At 42.7% G+C, this 15,766-nt stretch overlaps 1 protein-coding gene across 1 annotated transcript in view; it reads left to right on the forward strand.

The window, feature by feature from the left end:
• Nucleotides 1–11,596: 11,596 nt before the first annotated feature.
• LOC310865776 (inactive phospholipase D5-like) overlaps nt 11,597–15,766 on the forward strand; it is a gene marked incomplete at its 5' end in the record, with an annotated part of 107,127 nt that continues 102,957 nt past the window's right edge. The window contains one exon of the mRNA XM_083774982.1: nt 11,597–11,767. Within this exon, the coding sequence (XP_083631108.1) occupies nt 11,597–11,767 (171 nt within the window). The remainder of the gene's footprint in view (nt 11,768–15,766) is intronic.

Below are 15,766 nucleotides of genomic sequence, written 5' to 3' on the forward strand. Positions count from 1 at the left end.
ATTGATTTATTAAGTTTGCAGAATTACAGTACATTTCAAGTACAACTCAATACAAAAACTGTTAACTGTGAGTGGACGACACCATAAAGCATTACACTAGTGATGCACCGAATATTCGGCTAGATATGTATTATTAATCATATTCGGATATTCGGGATTCGGTTTTCGGCCAACTGTTTCCTATATTCGGTATTCGGTTTCGGCCAAGAATTTCCCTTTCGGTGCATCCCTACATTACACCATTTTCAATTCATCAAAACATTTAGAGACGTACGAATATACACAACTATATAGTCAAAAGGAAATCATCATAGGAGGTAAAAAGGTAAAAGAAACATACAGTGAGGGTGAACAGGGGTAGGTGGGGGATTCAGATTTTACGGGGGCCAGTTTCGAATTGCAGCCGTCTGTAGGTGCCCTTTGAGAGCAGTTTTCAAGGAGTCAAGGGATTCGGATGTCTTAATGACTGTTGGTAGGGCGTTCCACATTTTGGTGGCATAGGAGCGAAATTAATTTAGTCCCTTGTTTGTGCCGAATCTGGGTTGCACAAGGTTTGTTGAACTCCCTCTGGTGTTGTGGTTGTGGACTTCATTGACATTAAGGAAGTATTTAGACAGGTACATGGGTATCTTGGTGGTGTAGCGAATCTTGTGGACCAGACCCATTGCAAGGTGCTGTACTCTGTCATCAACCCTAAGCCATTCCAGCCTGTCAAAGTGGGCAGGGGTGAGGTGGGTTAGGGGAGTGAGGCCAAGTGGTAGCCTGACCAGTTTGTTTAGGGAAGTCTGGAGACTTGTTTTAAGGGACTTAGAGGTGCTGTGGTACCAGGAGGTGCAAGCGTAGTCGAAGAATATATCCCTATATTGTTCTGTTTTGTAGTCTAGCCTACTATAAAATACACAATAGACCCTCCTTTCAGCTGAGCACAGTGAGCAGACAATGAAGAAACTCTTAACAAAACCTCTCACACAATCTTCATTCTAAGCTGTGTGGCACTGTGGCTTCAAGTTATTTTCCACATATGCCTTTGCCATGCAAGAGTCTCTCTCACTCACTCACTCACTCACTCACTCACTCACTCACTCTCACACACACACACGCACGCACGCACGCACGCGCGCGCGCACGCGCGCGCGCGCTCTCGCTCTCTTTCAACTTTAGCTAGCTATAGGTTTGGTCCAAATTTTGAATTGTAGGCTAATGTAAAATTCAGGAGGCCTATTCATGTTTGTCACAAATTGTACCAAGCTTTCTGTTCCTTCACAAATATGCCAGCCATGTCTAAATAAGTTAATACAGTGCACATAGACCACTGTGTCTCCTGGCTGAGTTAATTAAGCATGCAGTTTATTTTCTTGTGCTAGTCTGTATGGATATTTAATGGCACTGGAGACTTCAACTATGGGGGGGGGAGGGTTCGGCAAGAGAAGGGAAGAGAGAGAGGGTTAGAATCTATAATCATGGAGAAGAGAAGAAGTACAGTATTTAAATTCAATATTCCCATTTATCAGAACTGCTGAACCAAACTCTGTCAACAATTCACCACAATATACAGCAGGGGTATTCAACCAGATTAGGTCGGGGGCCTATGATAATCTAGCGCTTTATATCGCACACTTCATACCTGTAACTTTCGCTCTTTAAAAAGAATCACACCCGTGTGAACTGAGTGGTGCAACTCCCCCCCACCTCTCTCTATCTCAACAGTGAAGCACTATCCCTCTCTCTGTTTCTGGCACAACAGCGCCCCTACTGGTACTCATAGTCATATACTGGTGCTCATTAACGTCACAGACACACATAGGTGAACACGGACATTGCTGTTCCTTGGAGTGGTTGCACCACTCAAAAAGTATATATATATTTTTTTGAAATTTATTCCAAGGGCCACTAGGGGGCGCTCCGCGGGCCAACTAGCCCTGATATACAGTATGAATACAGTATGACGCCTGAGGGCGAGGTCGCATGCATGCATCCGTCTAGGTGACGACAGACTGCTGGGTGAGCGCTGGCGCTTTGGCATGGGGGGTCAGTTCAACATATGGAATGAATTCTGTACTGGCCATATATGGAGCCTTTCTAGAGTGTACAGGGTTTGATGTGGTCAGATCAACATAATGGTATGTCAGAACAGGTCAGCTCCATATATGGAGATCTAAGGGTGGCAGCGGCAGCAGTGTCTTGAGTGTACAGGGTTTGATGAGGGCCCGGGTAGGGCCGGGTCTTAATTTTCAGGCCTGTTGAGAACCCTAGTTTTCGCCGGCTGCCGGGCGTGGCTGCAATAATAACTTTGGGGCAGGCCTGTCTAGAGTTTAAATGGACAGGTATCAATCTAAAGGGAGACATCAAAGAGGAAGGATGGATGGGGAAGGATCAACATATTGAATGTCAGCTCTGGAGATCTAAGGGTTTGAGGTTTGAAGTCAGATGTACAGTTGCTGGCCAATATTGATGACATCAGGTATCTCCATATATGGGCTTGATATTGATGACATCGGGGATCTCCATCCCTGATGATGTTACGTTATGTCACGACTCATGAGGCATGACCATTGGTGACCAACCAACCAACCAAACAACTGACTGACTGACACAAAACTAATGAGTATGAAATGCACAGAGCAAATTCAGTGACAAAACTCTTTGCCTCAGCTCCACATTTCTATTCTAAACCAATCTCATTTAAACATTTAAAATGGGGATAGGATATAACTCGCTTTGCTCATTTACTTTTGCTTGGTTGCTCCAATGTCTCATGCTGCTGCTCCCCTTCTAGGAATTGCTGTTCACTTTCCTGTAGGTCACAAATGCCCAAGTGCCCAAAGCTGCCCACAAGCTGTTATCAAAAAATACTTGCTTCATCCTTCAACTTTTCAACACAGCTCCAGGGGTACTTTCTTGGCTGTAGGGCATAAAGGCAGTTAATCCTCTCATTCATTGGAGCACAGTGTCCATTAACCTTTCTCTATTCAGAGAAAGCACACAGAAAGCCAGATATGGGACATACTGTAACATTTAAAAACCTATTAAAGCGGAAACAAAAGAGACCATGGCATGCAGATATTCTTTTTTCTCTGCACTTCACTTCGCTTTTTTGCGTTTTCTTTACTGAAACGGGCAGGGAAGATGAAAGAAGAGGCACAGGAAAGAAGGTTCTGCAGAGGCCATGAATGGCACATATGGGTCCTGGGATAACCGCTCCACTGTCTCTGGATACAAGCTCCATTGGTTTTTGGGTTGGTTTAAATATTGTCGCATTGCCCCATGGACTGCAGACAGTTAAGGGCATTCAGCAGGGATGGAGGTAAAGTCCTTTTTGGTTCTTTGCTGCTGTCGATCGTTTCTGGGGGTCCGATTGGAGGGTTGGTATTGATTTTGGCTAAGGCAGGTTTGGCTGAGTAATGTTTGGATACCATTGTGAAGGACAGGTCATAGAGGCACACAGTCCAATCATTACTGTGATTGTTTTTTGGGACTGTATTCTTCTGTAAGCGTCGACGTGGCAGCTGATGGTGGATGTGAGTTTTTACTGTCATTTTGAGTTGTGTAGAGAATTTACTAATTGTATTGTATCACAACCCCAGCAGTGAACTGAACAATATAAGCAAAACTGTGCCAACAATAACAATAAATAAATGTGTTATTGCGCAAGCAGAGCGCACAAGTAATGTGGTCGTGCTGGTACGAATGCACGTGTATGCTTGGTATGTATTGATGGTGACGTAATTAAGATATGTATCAATGCCGGGTTATAACTGGCTTTTGATGGTGACGTAATACAGATAGGTTTCAGATTACATACATGTATACATACAGGCTTTAATTCACCCGACACTGAAACATATATCCTAATTATGTCACCATCGACAGCCATGAAACATATCTTAATTACATCACCATCAACATATAGTATACAGTATACCTACCAAGCATGCGCACATAAAAAAGACAGCCGACCACAGTATAGTACTTTCAATTTACAACTTACATACATGTATACATACATACTGTACGTTACCTGTTACCCAACCAATATTGAAACATATCGTAATTACGTCACCATTGACAGCCAGTTATAACCCGACTTTAGTATTTCATTTTAATGATTTACAGAGAGGCTGAGATTTGAAAGTTCGTAGCGTTCGACAGTACTTGCGCGCTCGGCTTGCGCACTAGTGTGCACTGTGCAAGTAGTTACATTATACAGTAGCTATGTGTGCCCTCTTTGTGCGCCTTGAGCTGTGTGAAGAACAGTGAAGAACATGGGTTTGGTGTCACTCAACCTTAAACAATTATTATCAGTGGCTACTCCAGAGATGAGAGACATACTGTACAGAAAAAGCAATTACAATGGAGAGACTTTTCGTATCTAGGGACAGAAGGTAAGATAATCATTCAGTGACTGCAGTTTGCTATGAAATGGGCAGACAGGTGTTCAGATATGCATTAATTTGATGTAGTTTGAGATGATTTTCTGCCAAACATACCTTGTGTTTACATTTGTACACTCAAGAGTTAAATTAACATTATGGATGTACAGTGTACAGTATTCCAGTATACCAGCCACCTGCAGAGGAAATTATGTATTCACTAGTACTCAAATTAACATAGAAAGACATGTTTGTTTGTTCCATTAGCAAAAGTACTGTATGTACAGTGGAAAAGACATATGTGTTGCACTGTCAACACATAATCCACTAATAGAATTGTGTGGCAGGCAGGGTTTATCTTTGCTTCTTATTCTGAAGTAGTGATGCTGCCTTTTGTTCGGCGTCCTTACAGCTTTAATATTCCAGTTATGAGTCTTGTCTGGAAGTGAAATTCTTGGCTAGGCAATTTTTTAAATGAAGGCATACAGACAGGATGCTTTGGGCACAGCTTAATGTTCTACTTAATGAATGAATGTTCTAGATGACTAATAGCTAAACAATAGAGCATAGATACTGTGCAGGAGCAGGGATGTTGGCAATTATGTCTTTATCAACCATTGGCATCCACTGACTGAGATACAGTCAGTGGATGCCATACAGACAACAACAGTTTGAGGAAAGTTGAGTGGAATCAAGTTAAGTGGATTGATTCACCTGTGGTGACAGTGGGTCTGAAACATTCTTTACGCTGACTTAATGTTACAAATTATAGCTCTTCTGTCAAGTGGCATTACATTAGATTGATACATAATAGATACGATACCTTTATTGATCCTGCGAGAAAAATTCAGGCACCAGAGAGTGAGACAGCACTGCAGTTTAAGTTACAGGTACAGATAGAGGGCATTTAGAAGTACAGTAAGATGCATGCAGGTAGAGCAGGCGGGCAGGCGGATCTCTGAAGTTACTCTGACTCAGCCATAACCATATTCCCAATGCAGCTATGCCTAGCCTCGGTCCCAGGCTTACTCATCTGCGAAGAGAAAAGCCTGGTCACAACCTAAGGCAGAGGCGCTATCGGCGGATGTGTCGGTCCGGAACATCCGTCAGATGTATTTCCCCCGGATACGAATATTTTCATTCATGGAGATGTAAATGTAAACAGATTTGTAAAGCGTCAACGTGATTTCCTTGAGCGGTACTTCCGCCAAAATACCAGTAGGCCAGTAATACAGTAGGCCTATGTCTTGCCCAGCGTGAGCTATGCCCAAATACATTCATTGTGTTGTTGGAAATCTGGGCTGCATGAGAACAAAATGATCCCATTGGTTCCCCTTATCAAACACTACAATTTCTAAACTGTTGCATATTTGAGAGCCCAATGGGAGCTCGTTTCCTAATGTTTTACCACCAATGTACAGGCATGCTGCCTTGTGTTGTAGAAAGATTCACGGTCCTGTGAGAAGATGAGCTAGACCCCCACCCCCCGCATCTAATGTGATTTTGAAATTATACCAAGCTAGCTCAAGGTGGCTTAAGGCTCGTTTTGAACCAATAACGTTTGATGTAACATTTCATCAAAGGGATTCCTAAACGTGGGTGACTAAATTGAAATTCCTTTAAATGCCTCTGCCGGCTAACCCTAGCCATGCAGGAAGGAATTATGTTTTCCAGTTGCCCGTATATCTGTCCATGCAAACCGTAAGTACGTATGTTGTACGTACGACAAGATCGAAACCATACTCTCAGTAGGACATTAAACGAGAATGACAATGTTGACACGCGTGATTTCTTTCTACGTCCGAGCATAGACATGGTAACGCCCCGCCTGCCTCTGATTGGCCTACCGACACTGCTGACGTCTTGCCTGTCCTCTGAGATGCAAGGCTACTCCGTGGTGGGAAATAATACAAGAGAATGGCAACAACACGCGACAGTAACTTGTAACTTTGTAGAAGAGGCAAACTAATAATAAATAACAACTATGATTTGATTTGGCTGTGTTCTAAATTAAAGTGTTAGTGTTGATTATCGTGTATTAATCTAATTATCCAATAAGTACATCGGTCAACGGGTCAAATAACATACCCTAAAGTCTTCCAGACACCAGATTCCAAAGACAAAAAGGGGACCACAGCTCTCATACTTATAAGTAACTACTTGAACTGACCCGAGTCCCCCAGGAGTCGATACTATGGGCCCTCAATGTTTCTCTCCACACAAAAAGTACATTTATTTTGCCATATATATGAAAATAAAATATCAAAGAAATGTCCATGTTCAGGACTCATATTTAAATTTGAATCAACCAGATACAGAAGATGAAATTTTATATTGATATATAGTTTCAACTATATGTCATGAATTGATTGAAAACATATTGAGGATTATTTATTAGGCTATGTCAGGATAGTCTTTAGTTAGATAGTATTTATTACTTATAGATGAAAGAATAATACTTTTATTTATTTTACATTTTAAGATTAACCTGAAAAGTGAAGTCAGAGATTGAAATAAGTAAGTTAATCTTGGCTATCTTTTCATTGTGTTGTTTCTGTGGGCGAAACAGATTAGAGTTGGCCAGGGCTATGTTCAGTTATCTGATTAGCCAGCATTGAGTATTCAGCTGGCATTCTCCTGACGATAGACTAAGAAATGTGTATACATTTAGATGTGTAAAAACAGTGAGAGATGTGCATTGCCTTACAAATACTATTTTGCATCAGTAAAATAGATTGGCACAAACAAAAAATTATGCACCATGCACCACTGTGAAGTGAATTAGCCATGGCCCATGGGTAAGCATGATAGAATGGACAAAAACAGAATGGAGTATCCTCCAATTAGAGAGAAAATGTTGATATATTCATATTTAATGAATTCTCTAGGTTAAGAGAAGTCAATTAATTGGGTCTGGTTGTTCGTTGATGAAATTATTTTCCCTCATTTAATTTGCCTCTCCTGTGTCCATCTAATTTCTCCGATATCTTAACTAAAGAACTATACATAGACAGTTTAACCCATTGTAGCCTGGCCCAGCCAGCGGGCTTACTGATTAACGATTAGCTGATTAACAGTTTCATGCATCAGGCTGATGGATGGAACACTCTGCCTTCAAAAAGTGTAACTCACCCATTCCCATACATCAGCAGCACGAGCATACTGTATACACACATGCACAATGTGCACGCACACACACACACACACACACACACACACACACACACACACACACACACACACACACACACACACACACAGCTCTTGCAACTTTGTACAAAATACCAAAAAGAAGAAAACAAAACTGGTCACTTCTGGTCACTGGTCACTTCGGTCAAAACTGGTACTTCATCAGGTGTGGATGATATATTACTTGCCCACCTTTTCATTAATTGCACTACATCAACATCTGTTCTACAATCTGTATATATAAATGTTGTTTTGTTTTGTACTTTTATGCTGTTGCCTACACTGTCGTCTCGGAGTCGTGGAGAGAAACTGAATTTCAATCATTTATAGGTCCTGTATATAATATGGCATCATTGACAATAAAGTTGAGTTGAGCCTCGGCACAGCCTGCACTCCCATCAACGTCAACAGTCAGAGAGCGTACCGCTACTGTACATCGGCCTGCTATGCCAGCCGGCGAGGAGACAGCCACACCAACCCAGCCAGCCACCAGAATGCTATGCTGGTGAGAGTGATGGCCTTAACCCCACACACGGGTACCAGCTGTGAGTGTTGCTGTTGCAGTTCCTTGACATCTTTGCTGCTAGCGACTGGAAGACTGTACCCAGACTAAACTGGACCAGCACTCAAGATAACATTGAAGAGATGGCAGCAGCAGGTATCGTCGAACCTTCCAAAGGTCACTGGGCCACCCCAGTCCTGTTGGTACAGAAGGACAATAGTTTGGTGCTGACAAACTCCACTACAGCACAGCAGTATCAGGTGGGAGCCGCCCAGGAGCGGGTGCGGGGGGCTAACATCCTGTGCCTGTTATCTGGTACTGGCTACAGTAACCGGCCGCTACAGACGGGCAACAGATTAGTGACCAGAGAGAGTACAGTATGTGGGCCCAGATCAGAGCGACACTACCACAGCATAGAAGCTGGTAAATAAAAATGTTCTGCTCGGATGCTCCACAATGATCAGAAGGGCAAAGGTGAGGCCCAGCTGTTCCAGGAGGTCTGTTGGTGGCTGGAGTGAAGAAGACGAGGACAACCCCTCGATGCCAGTATGAAGTTGAACCTCCACTTGCTCCTGGTTTGGTGGGAACACCAGACCACACTCCAGGAATCGATGCGTTGCTGCACCCTGGCTGCTGCTATTTTCAGCCAAGAACTGCAGACCCAAGCTTTTATTTTAGGGTCAGTGTAAAACCTTGCCTTTTGGGTGTGGGTGTTCGACCCATCGTGAAAGAATGAGGTCTGTACAGCTGATCCCAGCATGCCTCAGGGCGCAGACATGTGTTTCATTGTCATTAATTGCACTATTTAGTTTTCATTTTAGTTAATAGTTAATGGTGTTAGTTAGAATATTGTACGGTCTGGTTGTTTATTATCCTATTTATATGGTTTTGGTAGTTTTTAGTTTTTTTTTGCAAAAACATGCCATTTATGGCATGGGCGTCATGGATATTTTTTTTTTTTTTTTTTTTTTGTAAGATATTTTTTTGCGGCTTACGCCTTTATTGATTTTTTTAAGGGATAGAAAGTAGGCTGACAGGAAACGGGAGAGAGATGGGGGGATGACATGCGGTAAAGGCTGTGTCGGGTCCGGGAGTCGAACCCGCGGCACACCGCGACTGGATCACCAGTCCGGTGCCCAGACCGTTACGCTACGGCCTGGGCCTGCGTCATGGAGCTTTGTTGGAACCCCTGTATTAGTATTCTAGTATGTCATGTTAATATTAAGAACTTGGCATGTCTCTTCTTGAAAATCCTCAACCCACAGTCCAATGTGGCCATTAAATACTTTTTGGAAAATAGTGCACTTTCAAGTGCAAGCTTTATATTCGATCATAAAGAATAGAAAGGCACTTCATGTGCCTGACTGCAACTGCAGGGCACTGGGGCATGTTGTACAGTTAAAATGGATTTGTTCCATTTCAGGGAGGTCAAAGAACACTTTGGAGCGGGTTCTATAATTTCAAAGTTTCTTTGGAGCTGTGTGGGTGTTTGTGTGTGTGCACTCCCACATTGGCAGGCATGTGCATGCTTGTAAGTGTGCTTTTGTCAAGATGCCAGTTGTGATCCATTTAGGATTTTGAAGTTCTATCGCTCCGGTCATGGACCAAGGTGAGGAGAGGAAAAAGACTGCTGCTTCATTGCACCACTCTGCACTCATTTACATGATAGTACTGCACTGCACTATACTATACTATACTATACTATACTATACTATACTATACTATACTATACTATACTATACTATACTATACTATACTATACTATACTATACTATACTATACTATACTATCATAGACGATGTGTGATCATAGATGTGTAGTTTATTTGTGTGTCATTGAGAACAGTTTGTCTGTCCTTAACCTTACACTAACTAATGTAACGAATAATGGGATGTTGGAATTATGAGCAGACTCCTGAACGGTACAGTAGGAGCCACTCAAAAGTAGACCAATAACAACTCACTCATGTCGCTATCATGTTCATGATGTCACAATTGGCACCTTTGGCTATGCATGACAACGTGAAGTGCCGGATGAAGTAATGAAAGTTGGGTCATAGTTGAAAATGTACGAAATGACACCAACCAAAACCTTAATTACACCAACATCTCCTTGTGAAGCACTTTTTGTTATTAGCAATGAAATACTTAGATTGTCATTTCCACGTGGGAAAATGAAGCATAGACCATCACCACATGCACACAAGCAGCCTCTCTTGGGCTTTTCGGACTGCTGAGCCGAAGCTTCACCACTATATACAGTGTGATTCATGTCGCTTTGTTCACAAACTGCTATACTGTTGCTAAAGATTGGACAGGTAATTAGACTCTGTCTTGTTTAGTTAAGATTTGAGACGTCGTGTGTGTGTGCGTGCGTTCCCAACACTTTTAATTTCACTAGGGATGCTGACTCCACTGGTGTCCGTTTCGCTTGGGGGTCCTAGCGGGGTTCCTACTTGGCACTTCCTCAGCATCATCATCACTGCACACACACACACACACACACACACACACACACACACACACACACGGTTACATATTTCTCTCCTCCTAATTACTCTTTCTCTTGCTACCCACCCTCATTCTTTGTCTTCCTATAACTCTTTCTCCTCCCTCTCCCCTTCCATCTCTTCTATCTTGCCGCCTCCTCTCTCTCTCTCTCTCTCTCTCTCTCTCTCTCTCTCTCTCTCTCTCTCTCTCTCTGCCTCTCCTTGACACCCCTCCCTCCCCCTCTCCCTCACACACACACACACACACACACACACACACACACACACACACACACACACACACACACACACACACACACACACACACACACACACTCCCTTAGTACAACACAGACACATGAGGGGTTCCCTGAGAGTGGCAGTGGCAGCCCTGCATCCACAAAGTATCCAGAGTTCCTCGCCTGCACCACAGAGCTCACGGGCAGCGGATCAGAGCAGAGCTGATCCAAGCAGGACAACGCAGCATGGCACACATCCACATGGGAGCAGGACAGCGAGGGATAGTGCTGAGAAGATGAATCCAGAGAAGAAGGATTCTTCCCCTCAGCCTTCATGCCTCAGCCTGTGGATGTAGAACACGACAATCCAGCAGCACTGATGGAAGGAAAGGGAGCTTAGGGATAACGAGGGTATGATGGGAGCAAATGCATCTCACTAATGTGCCTGAAGTATGTATAGTGCCTCCCAGGAAGCCTTTCAGTGTGATTGTGTGGTGTGGTTGTGGTAATAGCAGTTTGAAATCAGCCCTGTGATGTTTTTGTTTTGTTTTGTCAGTAAACTAGCAGCTGAACACATGCTCAGTGCTTTAGTAGAGGAATCCCTCTCTTGGGCTATTCGGACTTCTGAGCCAATGTAATGATTTTTTTAGGCATGCTCAGAATGGAGTTCAAGGTGCGATCAGGCTAAATTTACACTGCTCACTCCAACCGAGAACATTAGTCTTCGGCTTCGGACACTTGGATCAATACATTTAATTGAGGTGCGCAGTGAGTCGAGCGCAGCTTACGCGGCCAGCATCCGGTTAACATGGGGAGTAGAGGGGTGCAAGGGCCACGAGGGGGCCGTGGGCCTGGGGGTCTGCGGGTCGGGGCCCCAGCTCCTCATGTCGGTGTGGCCAATTCTGCCTACTCCACCATCCAGCAGCAGGACTACTCGGCCAGCATCTTTCTCCGGAAGAAGGAGGCAAAGCTGGAGCACGTAAGTCCTCGGGGTTGGGTTGGGAAAAGACAAAGAGAATGTTCCAGAGTCATGAGCTAAAAAAGGTTTATGATGCCATTCGGTGCAACTGTGGGCATATACACACAGGAGTCACACGATGAGACTGTTTCATTTGAATATGAACATCGGATAAGAATTGCTGGCTAATAAATATCAAGTAAAAAGTTGGTTCTATAAGTTGGAACATTTATCAAAAGGTGGCTAGTGAGGCTCTTTGTGGGGTTAATGATGCAGAAGTTCCAGGCAATTTTGGAACCTGAAAGTTGGGACTAAACTGTGGCGCTCTGACTGCTCTGATGCTGTAAAGCTCTGTCAAGTGTGAAGTTAAGTGTCAATTGTATTTATTGGCCTGCCATTCGCACGTACACAGAATTTGTCTTCTGCATTGAACACATCAGGCCAGTGGGCCACCAGGGGACCAACTAGCGGATTCTAATCCGCTAGTTGAAGCTGGGGGAATACATACGTTGTTTTCTTATTTTTATTATCACTATTCACTACACAGGTCCATTTTGTTCATTTTTGTTGTACACTGTCTGAGCTAAATCAACACTGAATTTGAGTGTACTGACAGCCTTGATATACTACCTGGCACACTACCTGGCAGATGAGCTAGACTGCTGTATGCAGGTAAACAGGATGTGTTGTTGTGCGTAGCCATGACTTTTAGCTCAAATCAAGGGTGGGAAGAGGGAGTGCGCTGAATATTTGATGTCATAAAGGAGAGCAAGGTCCAGAGAGCTGCTTAATGGGCCTCTTTTTTTTGGATTGAAACCTTTATTTCAGGGAAATCCAATTGAGACCAGGGTCTCTTTTTCAATGGCGCCCTGTATACAAACAAGAACATTTACAGCAATGATTTTACATACATGACATGGACACACAGTACAACAAATATAATACACAAGCACATACACACAGAAAAAACCTTATAACCAAATATTACAAAAAGCAGGTGCATATTTCCTCTATAGTGTGAGGTCAGTTGAGTCTTTTAAAAGTAGTAAATGAAACAAGGACATTCAACTTCAATTTGTTTTGACAATTATTCCATAAATGTGGAGCATACACCCTGAAGGCAGTATCTCCCAATTTAGTAGTAGTTTTTGACACCTTCAACAAAAGCTTATCTGGTACCATAAGCTGATGTATTGAAATCTAGCAGTTTTGTTAAATACAGAGGTAGTTTACCAATTAGTGCTTTATACATGAACAGGGTAGCATGTTGTTTCCTTCTAAGAGCCAGAGAAGACCATTCTACTGAGGTATATAGTGCACAGTGACGTGTTCTGAAACCTCCTCCTGTAATAAAGCGAAGTGCACTGTGATAGATTGCGTCCAAGGCTTTTAGAATGCTGTCAGTGGCATGCATATACAGGATATCTCCATAATCAAGAATTTGGCATGATGACAACTGCATAAACAACTAAGATGGTAAATCAGCCTGCCCTGCATCCCTTATTGCAGACCACACAACACACGCACACACAGATTAATTACATCAGCAGCACACACTTGATGAAGCTATACTGTACATACACATACACACAAACAAAGATGCATACTGTTAAGCCATAACACATACACACTCATGTACACACACACACACACACACACACACACACACACACACACACACACACACACACACACACACATCATATTTACATATTAGCTGGGAATGTAAATGCATCCAAGACCACCTAAAGACTTTTGTTTGTCTGTGAATATTCCATCACTTTGTAGGTAGTAACTATCTGTAACCTGTAAAACACAAAAACTATTTGAAATGGATAGTAGAAGTTTTTTAATGTTTTATTATTTGGTTATATACCATACCAATAGTTTCCATTTTCCACTCACAAACACTTCAGCCAAAACAACACACACACACGCGCGTGCACACACACACACACACACACACACACACACACACACACACACACACACACACACACACACACACATTAAAGCACCACTGTATAAGGTAAAAACATTTTCAAACTAAGTTTATGTAAGGAATGCCGTTGGAGGGTTTGAGTCATTGCTTTACTGAGATGGAAACGGATGGCAGACAGGCAGGGGAGGGAACCATGGCCCCTGGCAGAATATACCATCCCAGAAAATCTTTGGACTCTTGCAACCCAAAGTACTGTACATATAGTCTGCCCCTCGCTCCTATTGACTTCTCAGTGTCATGGTAACAGCGTTGAGCCTCTCTGAGTTAATATTGGTCCCCACCCGTGGGTATGTAGATGAGCACATATCTCCTCTGATACACATGCAGTTGCCAGCATTATTTATTATAGATCAGGGGTAGGCAACCTTAGGCACGGGTGCCAACATTGGCACAGGGGAGGGTGATCAGATGATGATCACGACACTGGCATAAGTGTGAGACAGAGGAGTTTTCTTTCCTTTAAAATTAAATATTCCAAAAACGTTTAGTCAGTTAAATTAAGTCCATTCACATCTACAAATTACATCCTGCACATAATTGTACATTCAAGTTTAATGATCATTACATCATGATCTTGTGAAAGAAAATATTTCTAAGGTTGTTAACTTGTTATGTGTATCCCGGAGCCACCTAGGCTCTGGTGTGTCCTATGGACATTGGACAATCAAAATCAGCTGAGATTATTTCATTTAGATGTGGTCTCATAATTATATTATGGAAAACTGACTATCACCAAAATGAAAACATGGCATGTGAAAAAGGTTGCAGACCCCTGTTGTAGAATATGTGCATAAAGTGAGTGGAAATTAGAGTGGTAAATCAGATGTTTTGTTTTTTGTAAACTCATTCACGTATAACGTCGGGGTATGATGATGATGATGTCACACGCATACCCACTATTATTTATTATTTATTTAGTATTTACCTACCTACCAGTTGGCAGTTTCGCTCGGTGGGTATAACGATTGAGTAGGAAGTTAGGAACATATTTATAACCCAGTTCTGATCTCTGCTAAACAGGTGCCTGACCAATGTGTAGGATTGGCCAGTGCAGCAGCAGCTGCAGTCTGCAGAAATTGCACTGCAGGGGGCCAGGGGCTATTAACCTGCTGGCCTCTAAACTTTGTTGGAGAGAGTTGTCCTCTTTGTATATACAGTAGGAAGATGGTACCATACTGATGAGAGTGGACTTCAGGGTGTTATTTCAGAGTTGTCAACCACTTAACCATCAATGAATAAATGGTTATTTTCTTTGCTTTTTTCATCTTCTTCCCAAGATACCTGTCTAAATGTAAAACACTGGTAAAATGAAGCTTTCACTTTTAGTTAGAGTTACCACCTTAAGTAATGGAACAAGCTGTGCAGCTTTCCATACAGTTGGGATTTGAGTGGAGTTGCAGTTATGAGAAAGAACCAAGATGCAAGAGACAATGATTTATACGGTAGATAATCCTCACCTTTTGAGTTCTTATATTCAAGTGCAAAACTATTACCAGGGGGATAAGACTTGTACGTAAGTTCTGTTCTCGAATAGATTCTAGGAGTATGGTTTATTGGAACCGTTTGAGCACTGAGCAGATAGCTCATCAAACTTGTTACGGTGTCAAAATGTTCTGAACCCAAAATGCAGAGTCACGACTCACAACCAGTGGAATAGTGTTCAAACACTAATTTATTAATTGAAATGCAGAACAAAGGCAGGCTCACAAAAAAAGGCAGAGGATAAGCAATCCCAAAAATGCACACACAAAAATAGGTACGAGCAAATTACCAGAGGTATTCAAGGCAGGGTCCAGAGGAACAGAGACACAGGCAAGAGCTCCAGGGTAGACATCATAACAACAATGTATGAACTGACAAAGTGTGAGTGCAATGAGTCCAGTTATATATGGGGCAGGCTGATTGTCAAAGTGTTCACAGGTGGGATGACGAGGGGGTTGGAGACAGGTGAGTGAACTGACTGTGTGAGTGGAAGGGAAAGTGGGAATGGCCAGGTCTGACATGGTCTGTGGAGAGAT

Source organism: Protomyctophum parallelum (assembly GCF_964188405.1).
Source record: "Protomyctophum parallelum genome assembly, chromosome: 10".
In the NCBI taxonomy this organism is placed as follows: domain Eukaryota; kingdom Metazoa; phylum Chordata; class Actinopteri; order Myctophiformes; family Myctophidae; genus Protomyctophum; species Protomyctophum parallelum.